Raw genomic sequence first — 23232 nt, 5'->3', positions numbered from 1 at the left:
TTATTTGAAGGAAGGTTTTCATCAGACTTTTCTAGACACCTTGTTTGTGATTATTCTTCAAAATCTGAGTCCTCTGACTCAGACATTTAAGTTCTGGGCATTACTTCATACATATCTTGACTGCTTCTGGTGAGTAGAGGTAAATGGTCACTGGATGAACCAGCATTCTCAAATTATAAAATGTTTTTCTGTTCCTTTCTCAAATTTCATTTATAATGGAAACACAATGGGTCATTAGAATGCTTTGATATTCAGTCACTAACCACTTGGAGGCATTCACAGTACTCATAACTTCTGGCTTTGTTTGACATGTAGAGAGCAACTTCACTGCAGTATTCTTTGTACTTTCAGTCTATGATCTGCAATACACATTAAAAATTTTACAGTATAGAAGCATGCGCAATGCAAGAGTAATATGCATATGCCACATATTTTAGCACTTTGTAACCTACGGATGGATATCTGACCTCAAAACTAATGCCACACTGCAAAAGTTGGTATTAAATGGATGAACTGGTATTCTCTTGTTTTAAATATATCCACGGTCCTCAAAACTGAAGATAATCTTAGTGAACTTACGAACTTCATGTATAATCCACTGTGCCATCAAGGGGTCCTTTGATGCGTTCAATAAAGAGAGGCCAAAAATCATCAGGAAATCTTTGAAGCTACCAATACCTTTTCATAAGTTCATTTCTCTCTAATGACAACAGTATAAGAAGGAATAACAATAAGGAGAAGCCCAAACGTACATTAAGCCTGCTTCCTGGACTACAAGTACTGCTAGTATACAATCATGTCCACTTTAAATATGATAGTAGGCAAACCACATATAATGCAGGGAGTCTGTCTTATCCACAAAATGAACCCTTATAACAGTTTCATCTGCAAAGACATCCATATGACTATACACATTTACATTTCTATGGTTCTATGATTTTTTTTATTCTCTAAAAACTAACATTTTCTTCATAGTTGAAACTTAAACTAAAAAATACTTAAATAATTATTTTCACAGGGCAGTTGGACTTAAGGATTAATTCTGCATCTTACTTTGAAGGGCAGATGTATAAAATAGTGACATGTTGGGCTCACTGAGTGAACTAAACCACTGTGATCAAGTTACATGGCTTGACAATGCCGTAATAATTAAGGCTTCACAGACGAGACATTTTTCTGTATTCAGGATGTGCACTAGGGCATTAAATGCCAAAGATTTTTGAAGAATAATTTCATTAACAGGTACTACAGTATAATTATTTTGAGGTAACAGTTGATGAGTTTCAAAGAATGATTAAGAAGACCTCATAGGAAATGGGACAAGTGACTCATGGAGTGTTCTACACTGCACTGCTCTTAATTACTCATCATAAAATCAGTTTACATTGCTATATTAATTTGAAAATGAATGTACAGTAATAGGCAAAACTATAACTACTATATTACTTTATAATGTAAAGCACCTTTTCTTACATTATTACATTACAGCCAACTAGGATATACGATACTATTACATCAATCCCAGGCTTCTATGTAAGACTTCCAAAAGAAGCACAATTAACATTTATGAGACCAGTTTGGCGTTCTTTTTTCAATGAAGCTGTTTATTCCTTCTTGTCCATCACTCATGTTGATGTTGTTCACCATAACACACGATCCCTCTCTGGGCAGAGACAAAAAGGTTGGTATAATTCCTCTAAAGTTCCTACAATTCTCCTATATGCTTTAAATAAAAAAGGTGAACCAAATGATAGAGAGAATATTTAAAGTTATAAGACTCTAGTATTTACAAAATAATATACAATGAATGAACTATTTCAACGTCGAGCTTCAGACATCTTTCCTTGCTGGCTCTTGCATTAGTTAGTAAGAGTAGAAGAAATATAATTCAATAAAGAAAAATAAAAGTCCATTCTCTCCTATACAGTATGCATCTATCACTTTACGTTAGCTTAAACTGCTGTACTAGTCATCTTAAGCCTAATCTGCTGTAGTTGTCACCCTAAGTAAATCCTAGATAAAAAAACCCTTCCACTTATCTGAGTGTATATTTGGGTCCCTGAGCACCCCTGGTGGTGAAAACTAGTTATTCTCTACGGTATATAGTTTGAACTAGCTGTAGCTTAGAGGAATTGAGAGGAGGGCAAAGTACTGGGTTTGTATGTGAAAAAATTAATTTATCCAAATAAATCTTTCTACACAGCTACCTTAGCTGGGGGTAGATATGTGGTCATAAAAATGATCAAGAGACCCTTGAACTTCCAGGGGCACTGGACCAATAAATCCTCTTGGGCAATGATTGGAAGTTGCAACAAAAGGCTCAAGACTGATATGGACATAGCCTGGGCCTTGCTCTTTCTTTTTTTCTTTCTTTCTTTAAAACAAGTTGTAGGAAAAGGCGATGAATAAATAAATACGAGGGAATAGAAAATAAAACTGATACACCTGAAATTCAGATGTCAACACACTGTAGGAATGAATTTGCTCTCGACTTAAATATTTGGATATCAGAAGATTCCACAACTGCAGTATGCAAACTATTCCACATTTTAGTTGTGGCCAAGATAAGACTCCTGGCAAACTAAGTAGCATTAAACCTGATGCTAGAAAATGACTGTTTGCAGCAGTACCCCGCAAAGTGTTGAGAGCAAAATTACCTAGGTCAGGTAAAGAAGAGTGCATAGGATGTTTGTCGGTGTAGTAAGTTTTATGCACCAAACATATTGAACACACTTTACATCTGCGCCACAAATCAGTATCAAGAGTTGGCAAAATAAACTTGACTGATGACATAACTCTATCAAGAGTCTAAGATGAGAGTCAGTACCTGAAGACCACACTGGAGAAAAGTACTCCAAACAAGGAAGGAGAAAAGTTAAAACACAGATACACCAGCTTTATCGTGAGACATTTAAAAACATTCCCACAAGATGCCAACTTTTTGAGATACAGAGGAAGCAATATTACACATATACTTCCCAAAGGTCAATTTCTTATCAATGAGAATGAAGAGGATGATGAATCTTGATAACACTTGGTATTCCAGGTCAAGGCAAGACTGGACCTGATACCACTGCAGGTCCAACAGAACACAGATTTATGCATTTATGAGCTACTTCTCTCAAGTACAACTAAACATACATTGAAGAGGACATCCACGTAGTCATGTTGAAGTTAGCTTTCACAACTGTGGTAACTTCAATGCATCAGAAGTTATTATAGCCTTAACCTGATGACTCTTGACCTTCAACTTGGATTCTTGAAATTCAGAGGCAGAAAGACACCTAGGAACTCTCTTCAGCTTAACACAGATGGTGTTTCTGGACAGTTTTAAGTTTAAATATGTTGAATAATAAAAATATCTGTGAAATCCCTTTCTAAAAAGTTCTCTCCAGGTAACAGCTTACGGTCCTGATAATGAGAAAATTAGGTGACGACGGTGAAGAAGTTGTCTGAGTCTTAGCCTTAAAATGGGCACGTAGAAGAGGACAAAACTCACCCAGTTCGTGATGTGTGATACGTGGTATGATGTGCTTTAAGCATACTTATCATCCAAGTCAAACTACAGCTAATAAGAAGGTTGTCTTCAAAGTTAAATTCCTTCGAAATGAAAGTTCAGTCAACCCAAACCAATCATTAGAGAGGTACTTCAGCACTAGTGAGACATCCCATGCTGGGGGTTTCCAAGATCTCAACAGAGATTACCTTTCAAAGGGCTGACATATTTGTTACAACTCATTTGGAGAACCCAGATTGATACCTCTGCACTCAAAACCTGAGACAGGTCAGTTGTATAAGCTTTTATTGTTGAAGCAGAACACTTCCTCACTGTCAAAAACATTCAGCGTTTAAAAAATTTAACAGTTAAGTGGAAAACGAGTAAGAGAATGGGGGAAAGGTGGAATGATGTAGATGCTATTAATCTGGAGAGATTCAGAATAGCTGTAGCTAATTTTCACTAACTCAGTAAGAGCACATTCTACAACTATACAATGACATTACCCACTAAACATTAAAAGCATCTCACCTGTATGCATCTTCAATCGTCATTTCCATTTGTCTGTACATAAATGACTTCCCCAAGGCAATTACTGCTTTGCTTTTGCTTACAATGGCTTCTACAGTCCTCTGAACTTCACTGTCTGGAATATAAAGAAAAGTTAAGATTGTAAAAACAACTGAAAAAACACACAATTGCTCCTTTCTTACATCTGATTGATTGATTGATAATCTACTTAATAATGTTAACTGTAGTCACAGTGACTATATTCATTAACAGAAGAAAGCTAATAAAAACTTTCTCAGGCAACATTTCTGCAATTCATACACATCAGCAAGCAATTTCATGCTTTAAAAGCATATTATAAGAGTACATGCTCATGGTGACCAATAAGCACTGATAGGAACCAAATTAAATATAGTTTAACCGTCTTTAAAACCATACAATTACCGTATGAGGAAAAAATATAATCTTTAATACAAAAAACAGGTTTTTATGTGGAAAAACCTTTTCCTCTGCACTGAGCTATGCCCTTTAAAAATAAGCCAATGACAAATATTTGGAGAAAATAACCACCAACCCCAAGGTGCGAGTCAAAGAAGTTTCATCGCAATCTTAAAAGACAAGAAGGCTGCTGCTACTACTGATAACAATGATAAAAATAGTAATCATAACACCTTAAGGGGAACTAAAATAAATTCAAGTGGTAATGAACAAAATGTGCAACTCCTTCACAATGGAATGAAAAAGAATAATCATACCTAATTCACTCTCAGGAACAACTTTTGATACAAGTCCAGCTCTCAGTGCCTCATCTGCAGATATTGGAAGACCAGTCAAAAGCATGTGAGCTGACACTTTTCTAGGAACACATCTTACTAAAGGTATTCCAGGCGTTGAACAAAATATACCAACACCTCCTCTGAAAACAAAAATTAAAATAAATAAATAATGGATTTTAGAAATGAGGCACAGAAATAGGATAAAATGCAGTCCAATTATTCAATCACCTGGTTGCCTGCAAAATCTGATTAATTGAGTTTTCATAAATACATTACAATACATACATCCATTCTAAATATATTTGCTAACTAGTTTCCAGCAACACTACGAGTTGAAGGAAGAAAAGAAATGTATCTTATCACTTTTTTTAATCTTGGCTGCTGGCTCAGTCTTCCTGTGACTTCCATACACAGTAACCCAAATTCTGAAAATGGAAGCTGACTGGTTTGTTTTTGTAGGACATTTTGTATCACATCTGGTGTGGGTGGAAGTTTTGAACCACTGGAAAACTTGGTGAGTATTAAGAAAACTATCGTAATTTTATGTTAGATAATTTTTAACTCCTGTATGATAACCCTGGAAAAACATCATGGCAACACTGGACTATTGTGGTGCGTGTGCATACTGTACTTGTGAAAATGAAATGACAGTACTGTACAGTAAACCCCCCCGTATTCGCGGGAGATGCGTACCACACCCCCCATGAATAGCTAAAATCTGCGAATACTTAAAACCCCTCTAAAAACTTAGAACCGCCCATTTTGATAGTTTAAACACAAGAAAACCCATCTAAAAATACTTATACCTGAGTATTTTAATAGTTTTATCACAAAAAGTGCATTTAGTCATGAAAATGATAAGAAAATACAGCAATTAGCAAATATTTCTCAGTGAAAAATACCGCGAATGGGTGAATTTTCCGCGAATAATGGGTAGGTACGTTCCACACAGAAATCCGCAAATACGTGAGTCCGCGAATCGTGAGAACGCGAATACTGGGGGCTTACTGTACTTCAAATATAGTTAACTAATGAATGCTCAACTGTGTACTATAATTATGGCAAAAGAATGAAACTGTCTAAGGGAACCGAGACTGTGAGACATGGTAGCACTGGTCTACAGTTAGTTAATCACATTAACAGTTTCATTACCATTACCTTTATCTTAAATACAGACGTAATAGCGTATCTGACTTTTGCAAATAGATACAGTACTATGAGTATACCACCTGGACTACAGTTCACACATGCAGTACATTTTTATCTCGTGTATGGTAATACAATGTGGTAACAACTGATAAGCAAGTTGCTGTATAACAAAAATACATTAATGATCATAAAACCGTAGCAGGCTGTGGGTAAACAAAGGTAGACCTACTGAACTGTGTCATTTACTAGAGAGAGAGAAAAAGAGGTTGCCTTTCTTTTCTAAAGTGTATTTATGCAGTATATTTCGTTACAAATATGGGGAAAAAAGGTAGACAATTGCCTTTTGCATAAAGTTTTCGGTTTAAAGTGTGATGGGTGTTGATTATAAGCATACTGAGTGTTTACAGTTATGTGGTATTGACAAGGTTAGGTGAACACCCCTAAATTTTTTTACTTGCCAATACTGTATCCATATTTTGCCATTATCCAATGGACCCTTGGATCTATTAATCTGGATAATTGAAGAATTACTAAACTTACCACAGTTTTGGCATAGTAGTGATTTTGGAACATGTGGTCTTTTCTGTTTTGATCCATAATTTTTAATTTTTAAAGGGAATTCTTGGACTTTAAATTTCATTTTTGCTAATCTCAATATCTATCTATTATTTTGTCTACTCATTACATCATGTATTTCACAGTCCTGTACATTAATATACTTCTTTTTAAGGGAATTCAATGACATTCTTTTCAATTGGGTTCATTATCATTATCAAATAGTGCTATGGTACCCTGTACATTGTTCCTACTATCAAGTTTTTTACTTTTACATTTATGTTATCAATGTTTGTTACACTCATGTAAATTTTGGATTGGTTTTTTGTTGTGGTTTCGATCAACCACATCTGGTCTTTTATTTGTCTGAATGACATTTCAGAGGTTGGGGTCTGCTCAATAAGCAATTTTCTCATTTTCAAGCAGATATTTTCTGTCCTTCTCTAATATTACGAACCTTGACTAACTTCTACTTCCGAAGCGGGAGTCAAAGTGTGTCAAGGTCAGGTCTTGCCTGTACTATCTAGTTCTTCTTTGCCTTCTATAAGGTATTAATATATTAATACTATATCTGAAGTGAGTTTTCATCAGAGTCATCCAAAGGTTTTAGGACTGTGTCTTCATATGATGATGTATTTTAATTTCATCCAGGACGGAGGGCCCTCTAACCAAGGAAGCCCAACAGGGGGAGGAACAACATAGCCACCTGCAGTGGTAACTGCTCTGGGAACCTCACCTGGATATACACCAAGCCCTCAGCGCCTTAAGGGTTATCAGTTCATCAAGATCAGACCTAAGACTGGGGACAAGGTTTGACATAAAAGTTTTGGCTCGCTCGATCATGTCAGAACTCCAGTTTTAAGGGTAGGGAGGCATGCTATCCACCTCCACTCCATCTAAGTTATAAGAGCAGTCTCTTCCGTATTTCTGTGCCACGCACATGTCATCACTGACAGAGGCAGAGGGAAGCATGAAAACTTAATAGAGGAAGAGTAAAAGGATGAGCGAGTTGCAATGTTTGGCTGAACCCACTGCAGGGATGGAAGGTACAACAGTGCAATCAGTCCCTGCAGCGGGGCCCTATGCCCCCTACCTCGACAAAGGGTTGGGAGTAGGGGGTGTGCGTCAGAGAAGAAGAAGGGGTTTTGCTTTTTTTAAAGTGTATTTATAGAGTTTATTTTGTTATAAATAAGGGAAGATAAGGTGGATAACAGCTTTTTGTACCAAGTTTTCAGTTTAAAGTGTGATGGTTGTTGTTCATAGGCATACTTAGTGTTTACGGTTATCTGACTTTGACAAAGTAAGGCGAGTCAGGGTACAGTTACCCTTGAACACCCGTAGATTTTTTTACTAGCCTTTACCTGGATTTCGCCATTATCTGGCAGGGCCTTGGCTCTATAAATTCCAATAATCAAGGGATTACTGTATATGGTTAATCACCAATTGTAACCTACCCCTATCTACCCCAACCCTGACTCAATTTCTCACTGAATCACGTAGATTTAGTCTTTGGCAGTAATTAAAAATAAATAAGGCATCATAAACTTGTGGGAAATCTTTATAACTTGGAGAACCACAGACTTGCAGACAAATTTTCGCTTCTAAACAAAATAACACACTACATTTCTTATAAATATATACCTGCTTCTAAAGTTACTAATTTCTACACTTACATTCTTGTCTGAAATTGCAATATACAATCATTTTCTCATGTTAAGCAGTTGTCCCAGTTACCACTGACTAACCAGTGGGGTGACATAATGCTTAATGTTAGCACATTCATTCTCCTAAAATCATATATATTGACACTTGAAAACTCAGTCCATTTTTTCCTTTCTGGAAATAATTCGTCACACTTTTCGTTTTGTTTAAGCACAGATTTAGAACTCACCCTGGAGTTGAAAATGAAGATGTGTCTGTAGCGATGACAATGTCGCAAGATGCAACCAATTGACACCCCGCTGCAGCTGCTATCCCATTGACTTTAGCAATCACTGGAACACTAATACTCTGCAAAGCCAACATCAGTCTCGTGCATGAATCAAATACCTCCTGGTGATAAGCACGACCGTCCTTAGCTGTCTAAAAAAAAAAAAAAAGTTCTTAAATGATACTGAAAAGAGATGTCCTCTTAGATCTACATACATCATGTTGAATATTATCTACATGCAAATTCTTATAAACAAATTTTTCAACATCGTTTTTCAAATGATAAAAGTTTCTGATAGGACACCCAACTAAAAAAAAAGACTTAGATACATGTCCTCATCTATGGAACTGAGAGATGCTTGTCCCACCCGATACAAGCAATATACTGTAACTGGGTACAACAAGCAAAATAACTTTACATAAATCATCGTTATTATACATATAGTTGCATTGTTTGATTTTTGCAAATGATTTCTTTTCTCCAAAAGATATTTAGGTTTTTAGAGTTTTTCGGTTACTATCAGAATTACGGATAAGAGATCGTAAACCTGTACAGCATTATCAAATCACATTCCTGAGAGAATTTTCACAAGATTTCATTGTGACTAACTATATTAACAATCCTCAAGTCCAAATACCAATGAATTTCTGACATTTCCAATCACGACCTGCACATCTAGTCTCAAAAATCAACTTCAATACTACCCATGATACTTCCTCGTCATCATGTCAGAAAAGCCACTCGAGGGGAAAAATTTCACACAATCAATCCAAAAAGCCTACTGCAAATCATATGGGGGGGGGGAGGGGGGTTAACAACAGCAAGTCAGGGAGAGGAACACAAATTAGAGACAGGGAATTAAAATAATGAAATGGCAAAAAGACTCACATCCAGACCAAACTCACTAATATGCTTCTGGCTCCAAATGATGCATCCTTTAACAAGATATGCCTCAACTACCTACATTTGATAAGTAATTTAAGATTTTGGTCTCTGTACCACCAGTAAAACATGAATTTATCATACACTGTAATAAGTTTGTACTTTGCATGAACACAACACTTCAAGTTTGCATTCCACAGAAATCAAACCGCATCATTACTGAAAAGGTAACACTTATGCTTACCAACTCCTTCAAATTATGTCCAGCTGAGAAGACCTTCCCCTCCGCTCCTAACACTATGCATCTCAGGAGTGGATTTTCTTTATGTATGGCTTCATGTAGCTCTTCAAGAACATGCAGGGAGAGTGCATTTCTGTACATAAATACAGACAAAGAACTGAATGAATAACCTGTGGCTGCAGACACACATAAGTAGCAATGCCAGAAGCCTTTCATTTATCAATGCCTTCATCTTTAACTGATGAACAAAAAATGATTAACATCAAATCACACATTGGTGTCACAACAAAGGAAGGTCACTGAGGTAAAAAATAGTATATTTTGAAAGTAATTGGTATTTTTCCTAACATACAAACCAGAAGTTCTTTACACTAGGATAAGCTTGCAAATGCGAACAAGAACGACCATTAAAAACTTACTGCCAAGGTTGTTATCTATCAATGGGTAGGGGTAAGCTCTGGCCCTGTTGGTCTGCACTCCACTTTGCCTTTCGGTCCAGGTGCCAGGCTGAGGTGGGCCATTATGTAAAAAAATTTCAGGTTTGTATGTTAGGAAAAATACAAATTACTTTTAAAATTTGCTATTTGTTCCTACACAAATGTAAACCTTTATTCTTTACATTAAGAGACTTACCCATCAGTGGGAAGAGATCAGGGTGCTCTCTGAACTGACTGGTAGATTCACCCAGCCTGGGATGTTCCTTCCTGGTGCGAGAGAGCGGAGCAGAGAAAGGGATCCCGGATCTCTGGCATACTGTACATATGGGGGAACATGCATCCAAACAATCTACCAAAAACAAAGATGATGGACGGGATACCCTGTCGTGCAACTCACACGCAATCCTCGTCCATCCAGCATGTACTTGCTAGCAGCCTGATTCTCTGCCCTAAGCAAGAGAAAGGTGAAGAGAAATGGGAGGAGACCAGTCACACACAATCTCCCTTGCTCACTGAATACCTTAAAAGAGATGGCCCCTGTCCCCTTCAGGGAGCCAGGCGAACTACACAACTTGTTGGACAGCCACCACAGGACCCAAGGAAAACATGTCCTAGGACTTGTGGGCAACATCCAGAAGACAAAATGAGGAAAATGTGGTCTGACGCAACAACACCACCGCTTGTAACACCTGTTGAACCAACAGGTTCTTTCAAAATGCAAGGGATGGGACGGTGCCCCTGACTTAGTGAGCTCCCATCCGGACCATACCCGTCTTTCTCGCCAGATAAGGAGTATGCCCACTTGATCGTCTCATGCAGCCAGAAAAGAGCCACTACTAAAGAGGAGGCATCAACACTCAGGCTTGAGCTGTCAAATTCTCTTGAGACAGCACAGCAGCACCCTAACTGGACACAGTGGCATCTCATCTGGATTACTACCAAAAAAGTCCTCTAGCGAGGGGATAGAAAAGGACTCGAATCTGTCATCATGGACCGACGGATTCTGAGTCTTCACCATGAATTCCAGGACAAACTCGTGTGTAACTGATCCCCATCCCCTTGAGTAGTTCACATCAAAGGAGAGGCCATGAAGCTTGCCTTCTCACTTTGCCAAAGCCATGGCACATAAGAAAAGTCTTATGGGTCTGATTCTTGTCTGAAGACTCTCTCAATGGTTCATAAGGAGTATGAGTTAGGCTCCTCAAAATGAGTCACATCCCACTCATGAGGCCTGGGTTCCCGGGGTAGGCAAGACTGTTCAAAGCTTCTCAGGAGCATGGAGATCTCCCATGAGGAAGAGAGATTGACTCCTTTCAACCTAAGGACTTGGGCAAGGGCAGAACTGAAGCCTTTAATGCCTGAGACAGAAAGTTCAATACCTGCTAAAAAGTTACTCTGATTGGAGAGATACTCCACTGATGACACTAACTACAGAAGACAGCCCATTTTCCTCGGTATATAGCTGCTGAAGATTTCCGAAGGTATCCAGATATCTCCTTTGCTGTGCAGCAAGAAAATCCACTTGCTCACAGGATAGTCTCTAGGCATGAAGTGCCACTGCTTCCACTGCCTGGTGATGCCTCTTGGTGTGCGGCTGACACAGAAGGTTGTGCCGTTGGAAATTTCCCTCAGGAACTCAGATAACAGAGCTAGCAAGTCCAGGTACCACTCAGTATGTGGCCACTTGGGGGTCACCAGAGTCAACCTGAGATTCGTGATAATCAACACCCTGTTGATTACCTGACAAATTAGGCAAAACAGAGAAAAGACATAGGTCAACAGGTTGCCCCACTGGTGCTGGAAGGTGTCAGCCATTGCACCCCATGGGTCCAGCACTACAGAACAGAACACTGGAAGCTTCCTGCTGTGTCAGGTGGCAAATAGGTGGTTGAGACAACACAGCATCTTGCCTCTCAAGAACCAGGTTTGCCCACAGTTTTGCTATCCTGAAAGCTAAATCTTCTTTGGGTGTTCGCCCTCACGAAGAAGAAGCAATTATGGCCACTTTAAGGGACCAAAGATCCAACCAAGAAACTGTTTGGAGCCCTGATATGGCAGTCAACTCCAGTGCTGCTTCCTCCACCAGCAAGAGAGAGACTACCTCCACACAGAAACAGTTAAGCACCAACCCAGAACAAAAAAGAGCCAAGTCCAGGTCCACCTGTTTGGTTAGGAAAGGAATCTCCGAAGGGATGTAATACTTCCTCCGATGCGCCAGAGGCAGAGTAAGTGTCTTACCAGACCGGCTAGACCACATGGAATAGTCTTGCCCAGAAACAAGAGAATTCACCTGGTCTAAAACACCACTGGAAAGTCTAGACCATGGCAGGGTAATCAGACCACTGGGTTCCTTCTGCGGTCCCAATAGTGATTCAGTGGCTGAAGAGTGGTCTGCAGGACAGGCTACAGTCTCTTCCTTGGCACAATAAAAATCATTTTAATGATCTCTACAAAGTGCTTCTGCAACTGAGGGTGTCCAAGTCCTGGGGTATGGGAAAGGACTGAAGAGGTCTTACAATGTCACCAGCAAAGTATTGCACTCCAATGACAGTGGGGAGACCTTCTCTCTCTTCTTCTTCCTGGCAAACTGCACCCACTGTTCAGACGGCCAGACACGGCACTCTGAACATGGGGTATTCTGATTACAATCATGCCTCCTGCAAGAGGAGGATATCAGGATCTACCCCTATTGAAAGAGGAACCTATTACAAGGCCTGTCCTTCCCTGGACAGTGCCTGAAATCCTGAAGTTCCTTTCTGAGGTTGAAGGCTCAACTGACTGAAGGAATTGTTTCATGATAATATAAAAAACTCAAAATCATATAAATATATTCAAAAACAAGCAAAAGCATGCAAGCAAAGTAAACAGCAATTCCGGCAGAGTTCACAGTGATGTCTATACACGACAGCGGCTGGGAGCAAAGTGGAGTGCATACCAACGGGAGGGCAGGGCTTCTCCTTTTCTGTCAAAAGGTAACAAAAAAATAGTTAATGAAAAAAAAAACAAATCAGTCAGAGGTGAGTGCAGCAAGGCATCCATTTTCAACAGAAAAAGTGCCAAGCTGGGACAGGTGAGTGGGGGATTTCCAATTCAACCACTTACCACTCCTTCACCTCCTTTTTACTAAGCTTTAATGACTATTTCCAGTTTGTGCTGGGAATATTCATAAATAAAAGGCTGTGGTTTGTATTTCCATAAGAACAGATGCAAATAAGACAATCCCTAACAAAAATTCTTTTGAACAGTTGGGGTAAAAAGTTGCACATACACCAAAGAGCTGGGTTGATGGCTAAGACTTACTGGACCTTACAGCATATGTGAACTGCGCACATGTCAGAGATTGGTCCTTTCTTGCCTTCTGAGAAGGCTTGTCTGGGAAACAATTTGCTATAAATAAAATGGCACTATAACTTATGGGTTCATTCGCAAACAGAATAACATTAGTGATATTAAGTTTCAATTTACAGAACACTGTACAGTACCTTGTTTTTGGATTTGCAAGTGTTATATGACGCACTCCCTTTTCCTCTGATATCTTAAGAGCAGATGGTCTGGAAGTGGCAACTTGGGATAAATGTCTAACATGACATACCTGCAATGTAATATACAATTACAGTACAGTACTACAGTACTAGCAAGTCATAATAGCATAGAAATAGTAAAATCATGCTATTTTCTACAGCACTTTGTCTGGTTAGTAGTGTCAGGTAGCAGACTCTTTTTGCTCACTAATAAATAAATAAATATGACATCTTGTAAGAAATAAATAAATAAGTATGGCATCTTGTAAAAAATTAAAAAATATAAAAATGTGCTATTCATTTTACTTGTGAAATTCTGCACCAAATTTAAGTTTCAAAATTCCACTTGAAAGTCTTGAAAGTTATTGCTTTTATAAACAACAAATATACTCAAACACTGAAAAAATAATATAGCATAATACAGGTATAATGCACTCTACTGCACCAACAAACTAACGAAAACTAAAGCACCAAGGGTGACTTTCCAGTTGAATACCCAGTACCTAGTAGCTTAGCACCCAGTACTATCATTTCATCTATTTGCACCTCAAAAATTATTAACGCTGAAAGTAATTCATATTACACAGCTAAATCCCACATTGACAGGAGGTGGGATACTTGGACAAAACTACTCAAAAACACTCAAGAGATGGAGATGAATTTGAAATAGAAAATTTGGCTAGCATCGTGAAATGCTTGTTGTAAACTTACCTGGTGAGGGAGCTATGGCAGGTGGGTACTGTGCTGCCTCTGGTCGGAGCTCTTCTCAACCTGTAGTGACGTGGCAGTAGTGACAAGAGTAGCCTCTACTTCAGTGGGTGCTTGCAATGTAGGAGTTAATTGCAGGTTGCCAGGGCTAACAATTCAAAAAAGACACATTGAAATGTGTGTGTGCCCTTGTCCTGGGCGCAGTACAAACTATGACCAGAAAATTAAAACCTACACCACAACCTTGTTAAAATTCAAACCAGCTGATGGCACTCGCGACACAGTACCAATCATGCGTCCCATGACAACACCAATCCTCATTCAAGGAGAGTGGATAGAGGAAAAATCAAGAAAATCCTCCTATCACTCTTTACCCAACACCGCGCCAGCTGTGAAAAACGGACCTAGCGTACTGCAACTTTCGTAAACTGTTTCCACATCACGTAGGTAGAACATTGCAAAAACTGATTTGCACCACCAATACGTGAGTTGCAAGAGAGAAGACAGTGGTAGATTACGCTTGAAGGCCAGGGAAGTCGCCACTGCTCTAATTTCATGAGCTTTGACCTTGCACAAAGGAAAGACATCCTCTTGGATCTTAGAGTGTGATTCAGAAATCACAGTTCTTGAAAAGAATGTTAAGGCATTCTTAGATAACGGCCAACTGGAGTTTTTTAACTGAGTACCACAGATTCAGAGAAGGGCCTCTAACTTCTTTGGTTCTTCGTAAATACTCATGCAGAGAACAAACTGGGCAGAGGAGTCTTTCCTGATCTGCTTGACACAGTATGTTAGCTAGAGCTAGGCCCTTGACTGGAAAGGAGCGTAGCCAGGGACTAGAGGGGTCTTAGTTCTTCACCATAAAACCTAAGGTCAAGGAGCAGATAGTGTCACCTTGTGAGAAGCCTACTCTCTTATCAAAGGCATGTAGCTCGCTAACCCTCTTCACCATTGCTAAAGCCATTGCAAAAAGCATCTTTCTTGTCAGATCTCTAATTGAGGACAATTCTAGAGGCTCAAAGGGTAGGCCAGACAGCCATTTGAGGACAATATCCAAATTCCACACAAGATCCAGACTTCTATCTTGCTTACTTGTATTCAGGGACTTTATTAAATCATTTAAGTCCTAATTTGATGAAAGGTCTATTCCTCTGTATCCCTTGATGGCTGACGTGGCTAAACCTTTCGAGGATCTGGACACGACCTCTACTCCCTCGTAAGGGTTGCAAGGGAATGGAGAAGAAGTCCTGGTCGAAGGAACTTCAGCGGAAGAAGGACGTGTCGAGATCCTAGTCCTCTTGGAGGACTGAGCGAGTAGATCTTGGGTGGATTTCTTCTGCAACTCTCCTGCCACCCGTTCTATAGTCTCTTGAGGAAACAAGCTGTTGCTGTCCAAGGGAGCGAACAGAAGGGAAAAACGCTGAGAAGGAGTGATCCCCTTAGAGGTGTACGAGCACCATAAGTCTCGTTTCTTCAGTACACCAGTCGTAAAAGTGGTGGCTAGTTCACGTGCGCTGTCCCTCACTGCACGATCTGCGCAGGCCAGAACTCCCGACCAGTCCGAGGCAAAATTCTCTGGAAGCGATGCGCAGTCCCCTATCTCTTTTGCTAGCGCACCCACGGTCCAATCGAGGAACCTCAGAACCACAAAACCTCAAGGACTGAAAATATAGGATTAAAGGACTTAAAGGATTGAAGGCCTAGAATTAAAGTAGGATTAAAGGACACCTTAAAAATATCTTTCAGCAAATGATCCAGCCCAACGAGGCAGACAAAATCCTGGCGGGCGAGAAGGGCTGACCGACGAGCGGCGTCAATGAGACTGGGGAAGTCCCCTTGGGAGGAGGCAGAAGCTCCCAAAGGATGGAGCTTCCCCAGCAGAACAGGACGGACGCTTCTGTCGTACCAGACGAGAAGGAGGCGAACAGAACACCGCTTTACCTACGTAGGAACATCGTCCGCCAGAGGGTCCTCCTCCTCGGAGGAGGACATCGGGGACATCGGAGGGAGCTCGAGTCACTGCAGAAGGGCTCTGCAATTCGGACACTACGCACCCGAAGGGGAGGGCGCTCGGGAGCTGGGTGTCCATAAGATGGACACTTGGACACTTGATGCCCAAGTGCAGATAATTCCGACAAAACAGACACACTCGGAACGCACGGACACTGGACATTCACTTGTTGGAAGCGTGGACAAATGTCGCTCGGACGACGCCGATTTTCGAAAGAAATTCTCCACCAAAAATATTCTTTTTAAATATAAGTTTATTAAATTATATCATATTTTATTTTTTATTATTAAACTACGACGCAAGGAGATTCCAACCACGTCTAACATTAGGAGATAAGTTCAAAAAACGAACAGGAAAATATTGGTTCCATATTGCCGTCGTCGTCCTCACGAAGCGAATAATGGAAACGTTCAAAATACTATTTTCCAAAAGGCAATAGCTTGGCTACTAGACTACCTAGTAGCCTGTACTAGTAGTCGAAATACTTACACGTAAATTGCGCATCAAAGTTGTCTTGAACATTGTGATATTGTGCAGCTTTTTTCACCGTATATACTCTTTATGGTTGAAGGAACCGACTGTGGTTGGGATTGTAGTAGTAGTAGTAGTAACGTTCCTAAGCAGTCTTTCCAAAGAGCTCACCCAACAGAACAGAACACTGTTCTTGTTAGTGCAGAGCTATTTAAGTTGAAACAATCTTACTTCGTAGCTTTTTTCTTTCACATTTTACATTATTTAAACTGTCACTGAGTTCCCTTGTTATTTTAATCGTCTTCAGCTTTACTTTATTTGATATTTCTCTTGTTAGGTGCAGAGCTATTTAAGTTGAAACAATCTTACTTCATAGCTTTTTTCTTTCACGTATTACATTATTTAAACTGTCACTGAGTTCCCTTGTTATTTACCATTTTAATCGTCTTCAGATTTACTTTATTTAATATTTCATCAGGCTGTTCATTTCAGTCCTTCAATATTAACCCCCAGAAAGTTAGAGACGTTACTAAACTAATATTTACCGAATATTACCAATCCATTTCTACTTTACTTTTAACCCAACCCTTTCATTTTTCCCGCGACTGAGGTTATTGGCTTCAGCAACCTACATTACCAAATTCTTCACTTTCAGGGCTAGTCTTATGTGTTCCCCCAATTTTCTGTTAAGGGATTTCAGGGTCTCTAAAATAATGTCCCCACTCTGCAGATATCACAGACTTTGCTCTTATATTTTACCCTGAAAGTGCCTTCAGGTACAACATATTCAGCTTGCCTTTTTATTATCATGCACGCACCCTTTGTTTCAATTTCCCCCGATGTAGGCCTACTCATTTTCCCCGAAGTTTTCTATGAACCTCAGCTTCGTCATTTCCTTCCTCTTCTCTTCAAAGGTCTTTTGAATTTCTTGCTTAATTCTCACATTTATTTCTTGTCCCTGGTTAAAAGGGCTACGCTATTTAGCCTTTTCTTCTTCAGCAGGGTTGGGTGTGCTTCTAACTGGGTTCAAAACTGTTTTGTTCCAAGTCCCGGTTTCCACTCAACTTCTCACGTGGACTTAGTGATATTTTCAAGCACGCGTTCCTTCGTGCTGCATTGGATATAATAATAATAATAATAATAATAATAATAATAATAATAATAATAATAATAATAATAATATATATATATATATATATATATATATATATATATATCTTGTAAAAAAGAATTTTTCACGGAAATAAGACCATATTAATTGTTTATTGTCTACTGACAGTCATTACCAATTGATAACATAATAAACAAGTTTGCATTTACCTCTGAATTATTAAACGTGGTAGGCCTATGAGTTTTAAGTGTTCCGATACCCAGAAAGGACTTTTATTGGTAAAAATATAAAAAAAAACATGATATACAATTTATCATCGAACTGAAATAGAATGAGATCTTCATAGCCCAGGAATTTGTTTAAATTAGGAATATTATGACTATAATAATCATATCATGATAGGTTATAGGCCTAATCATAAATCTTGCATTCAGTCCTATTTCAGCACGAATGGGATAATGTAAAAACAGCTTTTAAGTTTGCACTTGAATTACATTACATTGCTTCAATATGATGATAAGTAATAATCCATATACGACGAAATTTGCAATTTGAAGGCGAGTATTCTACATAAGGAATGCTAACTACATCCTCCAACCGTTCGATTTAGATTAAGTCAGCCTTATGCTAACAGGGCCTCTTTCTCTAGGGCAAGATCCTAAATGCCACCCTATATGCATTTACAACGGGAATGTTGTGAAGTATACACTCTCAATACATAAGGGACAGGATTACGACTGGTTTACCGGTTTCTCGAACTGCAACAGACAACGGTGTTACCGGGAAATGCACCAAAAATCATAGCCTCATTAATTATAATTTATATATATATATATATATATATATATATATATATATATATATATATATATATATATATATATAAATGTGTGTGTTTATGAATGTATGTATGTATGCACGTATTAAAAGATCTGAGTTGCGTAACTTAAGCCGTCAAGCCATTCCGCCATCCATCGCTTAAGACAGTGATGATAGGGAATTGGAGTAGTTGGACATCTAGAAAAAGAAGACTAAAAAAATAGAGAAGAAGCACAAAGATCTAAAAGTGGAACTTAAGAAAAAAAGCGTAATTGCACATAGAAGTAATAGTCAGAGAAGTTGGGCAGCAAACGTATTTAAAGAGAGAGAGAGAGAGAGAGAGAGAGAGAGAGAGAGAGAGAGAGAGAGAGAGAGAGAGAGAGAGAGACTTAAGGATGAATGAAAATTAAACCTAGCTGCGCTACAGTCTTCTTACTTTGGACTTTGCCTCTTGGTTACAAACTCCTCTTGTGTGGATTTAATAATTAGATCCTACTGTTTTCCTACGTAATTATTCATATGGTTACGATAACATCTTAAGTGACCTTTGGACTCGCTTATTTGAATGATTCTACCTTGCAAGGTCACTCTCTCTCTCTCTCTCTCTCTCTCTCTCTCGCCCCGGCCCCCACCTTTTCGTCTCTTACACATATTCCAACGATCTATATTCTATATGCGTCCTTCATGTAACCTACACTTAGGCCTATTCAGTGAAAACCGTACTGTCTACTGTTCACACTCATGGAAAGGAATAATTCAAATTTAATTAACAAGTTTAACACAGGATTACCGAGAAAATCGCCACATTTTCTAAGTTCACGAAATTAGTTTACGAGAGTCTAATGGTCTCTCTCGAGGTCAAGCGTTCAGAGTTGACACACCCGGCTAAGAAACTATGGAAATGGCCGCTTCTAAAACTTTAAATGTTTCGTGAATTCGTCTGCAAGTGGTATCTCACCGAAGGTAACGAAAAACAGGTTCGGAATTTCGGTCTGATTTCCCATTCACGATTAAACAGGAGTAGCCTACTTACATTAGGCGAGATCCACCAGTCCTCTCACTCACCACCTGTTTTCGCTTTTTGCTTTTGATTCATTCATTCAGCCACTGGTCGTTACCTCCCTCTGACCATTCACTGGAACCATTAACATTTCCTCCACACAACCGTCGGTTACCATTGCAAGAGCGCTATCGGTAAAGTCGCCGTCAATGAAAGATGATAATTATTGGGTTTGCAAAACTTGTTTTAGTCTCCTTGAATAACAATGTAGCAAAATATTTTGATGTAAAAATACCATTCACTCACTAAGAGTACTAAATGCAGCAGGTGACCCCCGCTACAATTCCCAAAAGGAAGGTCATGACGTAGGATGCCTTACGCAACGTCCACACTCTTTTACCCAGTTATCAATCCAAGGAAAGCCCTCCCCAATTTCACTTCCTCGCTGACAAACATAATCAGCGGGCTAAATAAATAAACACCAGCCATTCTCTATAGGAAATATATGTGCTGCTGTGGAGCAGGTGCTAATTTAGCCTCTTTCGTTAGCAAAGGATCTATTCTTCGTCATGACAGATTCGAGGAAACATTTGAAGCGGGCGCTGAAAAAAATCGCCCGACTTCACAGAGTTAGAGAGCTAAGCATTTCAAGACATTTGGGCAGGGCCTCTTTTCCACCGTCGCCGTGGTCTACCCACTCGAGCGAAGAATTTACATGAGCAAGTCGGCCTTGGTGGGCGTGCGTGTGTGCGTAAGTACGTTTGCGAGTTCTAGGCAACCTGGTACGTGCCTCGGTTGCCGCAGCGCACCCACAATCCCTCTACTACTCGGCGAGTTCAACCTCATCGACACTCGGGTGACTCGACAGTCGCAGTCCAACCTCGGTCGAGCGGTGACGTCCGCAGAACCTCTTCTCGGCGATGGGTCGCCTTGCGTTACGACTCCCACGGGTCCCAGTGATTTCATCTTGTTAGAGTGCGCTTGATTTTTCCTCTAATGTCGTCATCATTTTGAAACAATATCCCCGAAGAGTTTACACAGTAAAGCGATTGTGATGACATAGCGAGTTTACTCGAGAGACAAATTTACTCTGTAAATGGATAATAGTGACTTGTCGGGTCGTTGTTAGTGTGATGATAAAAAAAATTGTTTGTTACCAACACTATATTGAGAAATGTTTCTGGCATGAAGTGTTTTGGCCCAGTGTTTCTTGGTTTTTATGTATAGCCGGATCGATTTATTGGTGTTACAGGTACCCTTCCATAATTCTTGAACCATATTCTTTTGCTTATGATTCTGAAATGTGCTGACGATAAGACAGAGTATTAAATAACAAAACTTGGATCCAGATAGAAGTGAGTTCAAAGACCTCGGTGATAGTATTCCCCAATAGTCTCGTGTAGTAAAAGTAACGAGCAGCTGGCCCCTCTGAGCTGATGTTTTTAATCAATGGTAGCTATCATTGCCGGCAAACACTGTACACTGCATCCTGACTTGCCACCATTGCTTATGTATTTGTAGTTTCAAAATTCCTACCAGACATTCCCGTTTTTACACTTTGTTTTGAGTTTAAGAGGATTTTTTAAAGGCAAATGTTTTATTAGGTGAAAATGGTTGTCCTTTTGTGGGCAGTGAATTTTCCAGTTATCGTCATTTGCTGGGGAATTAGGAAGAAAAAGCTTATCCAATTTTTCGGCAGTGGCCATATCGACGCTAATTTATACAGTTAAAAGACGACGCCTCTATTAGATTTCTTCCAGGGCTTCTCTCTCTCGGCATGATGGGCCCGACATGCATGTCGTAGTCAGGAAGATGAGTTGGGGTCACGTGTTTCATGTTGAGAAAGCTCTCTTTTTACCTGACAGAAGCGTCGCCTCCTCTCAGTTTTGGGGTTCAGTCTCATAATGAATTCTCCCCCCCCCCTCCCTCCCCACAGGATTGAAGTTAGGCTTGCATGACCAAAAATATGCCTTTAGGGAACTTTCGCCAAGCAGAAGGAGATACGGCGCGAAGTAAGCCTGAATAATAAAGTACTTGCTCGTAGAATTCAAGATGTGATATTAGTGCCTCCATAACATTTCCGAAGCGTCGTTTCTGTGGGAAAAACAAATGAGTGATTAGTGGAAGCTGCAAGCAAGAGTTTACGCATAAAGGGCTCATGTGCGCGAAACATTAAAAGTAAAAAAGGAGCCATCAGTTGCGAACTAAGCTGCAATATAATTTATTTGGTGATGACAAGTCTCAAGCTCACCCATTTAAGTGTGTCCACAGCTCGTGTAATAATACTACTGAATGCATAGTGAGAAATCTTGAAGAAACAAAAATCTAGAACGAGAGAAGGAATGGCAAATGGCAGCTCAGGTGGGTGTATGTAAGAGGCGTTAGGCACGGTATAGGCAAGTCAGGTGGCCGTCCACCATCCTGAAAGAATCGCTACGCCCATCCTTGCTTACCTTTATCCCCATGTGAATCCTACCATCACCTGTTCGTGGTATCTTCAAGAGAGGCTAGTTGCCCAAAACGTGGGGCTGGATCTGTCCGAACAGGGAAACAATTTTGACAACGTACCAAAGAAGATGACCCATCTCTTGAGGTAAGTTTGAGTACAAAGTTTGTTCAGTAATTTGTACGGTTCCTTACACGGATCACCCAGTCAAAAGAGTTACTGTACGTCGAACATGTGTGAGCCTTGAAGACTGTCAAGCAAAGGTCATCAGGTTTAGGACCTGAAGCGAAATTGGATGAGGATTTGAAGATGCACCTCAGCCATTTGACTTTACGACAGCGTTTTCAACGTTCGTATATTTGTAGGCTCGGCAAAATACCAAACATATATTTTTAATAATCAAATTCCTGGGAATAATTAGACTGATTAATATACCAAAGTGAGTTGAAATAAACGGAAACATGTAAGTAGTTTAAAATTCTTTGCCTAATTACTAAAGTACTTATTATTGCACAGAATAAAGCTAAATACCGAGATTTCTTTCCACCTTGTTAGATACAGTAAACCCCCTAATCACAATGCTGTCAGGTGTCGGTTTTTGTTGAACTGCTCTCTTTTTTTTTAACTTCTCTCTTTTTGTTTAACTGCTCTCTTCTGAAAAAACGTTCGAGTATCTTGTTTTATTTTCTTTTTTTGTTGAATGATTGATCTAATTAGAGACAAGAGTAAATGGAAATTTATCTTATGATCATTTCTTTTAATCAATCATTACTGATACCGATGTACTAGTCAGAGTGATGCGCTTCTTTGAAAGTAAGCTGGTTATGTCAACATCGTTACTTAGGTTTTTTTTTTTTAAAGAAGTAGAAGAAGAAGTAAGTGATTGGGGGAAAAATAAGAAAAAAATTAGCTCTGTTGCAGAACCGGCCGCTGTCCTCGCTCCGCTTTTTTTTTTTCTAAGACTTTAGTTTTTCATTTTGGAAAATCTATAAAATGGTATTTCTCCTCGGTTACTTCTCCGTTAGTAAGTCTCGTAAAAAAACTGTACAATTTTTATTTTTGAGAATAAAGTTGTCATCCACTCCGATAAACAGGAAGTTTATAACTTAAACAGATGTACATTTAAGTTTTTAGGATTGTTTATTGTGTAAAACACATTTGTGTTACTT

At 39.4% G+C, this 23232-nt stretch overlaps 2 protein-coding genes across 14 annotated transcripts in view; one reads left to right on the top strand and one right to left on the bottom strand.

The window, feature by feature from the left end:
* LOC136825654 (enoyl-CoA hydratase domain-containing protein 3, mitochondrial-like) overlaps positions 1–16841 on the bottom strand; it is a 53492-nt gene extending 36651 nt beyond the window's left edge. The window contains exons 1-7 of one of the 2 annotated variants that reach the window (XM_067082333.1): positions 16706–16841; positions 13459–13568; positions 9543–9672; positions 8378–8568; positions 4762–4922; positions 4028–4142; positions 676–1663 (exon numbers count right to left, since the gene is read on the bottom strand). In XM_067082333.1, coding sequence (XP_066938434.1) covers positions 1558–1663; positions 4028–4142; positions 4762–4922; positions 8378–8568; positions 9543–9672; positions 13459–13568; positions 16706–16738 — 846 coding nt within the window. In that variant the 5' untranslated portion in view covers positions 16739–16841 and the 3' untranslated portion in view covers positions 676–1557. Of the gene's footprint in view, positions 1–675; positions 1664–4027; positions 4143–4761; positions 4923–8377; positions 8569–9542; positions 9673–13458; positions 13569–16705 lie in introns of those variants that run through there. The other variant, XM_067082332.1, reaches the window with a different exon arrangement.
* Positions 16842–20444: 3603 nt separating this feature from the next.
* The window catches only part of LOC136825652 (serine-rich adhesin for platelets-like), a 91753-nt gene continuing 88965 nt past the window's right edge, over positions 20445–23232 (top strand). For 6 of the 12 annotated variants that reach the window (XM_067082319.1, XM_067082316.1, XM_067082328.1 and 3 more), the window contains exons 1-2: positions 20448–20586; positions 21554–22210. The gene's annotated coding sequence lies outside the window, so the exon portion shown is untranslated. Of the gene's footprint in view, positions 20658–21553; positions 22211–23232 lie in introns of all 12 variants that reach the window. The other 6 variants (XM_067082317.1, XM_067082325.1, XM_067082315.1 and 3 more) reach the window with 4 other exon arrangements.

Source organism: Macrobrachium rosenbergii, chromosome 39 (genome assembly GCF_040412425.1).
Source record: "Macrobrachium rosenbergii isolate ZJJX-2024 chromosome 39, ASM4041242v1, whole genome shotgun sequence".
NCBI lineage: Eukaryota > Metazoa > Arthropoda > Malacostraca > Decapoda > Palaemonidae > Macrobrachium > Macrobrachium rosenbergii.
This window is presented reverse-complemented; position numbering and strand designations above follow the sequence as displayed.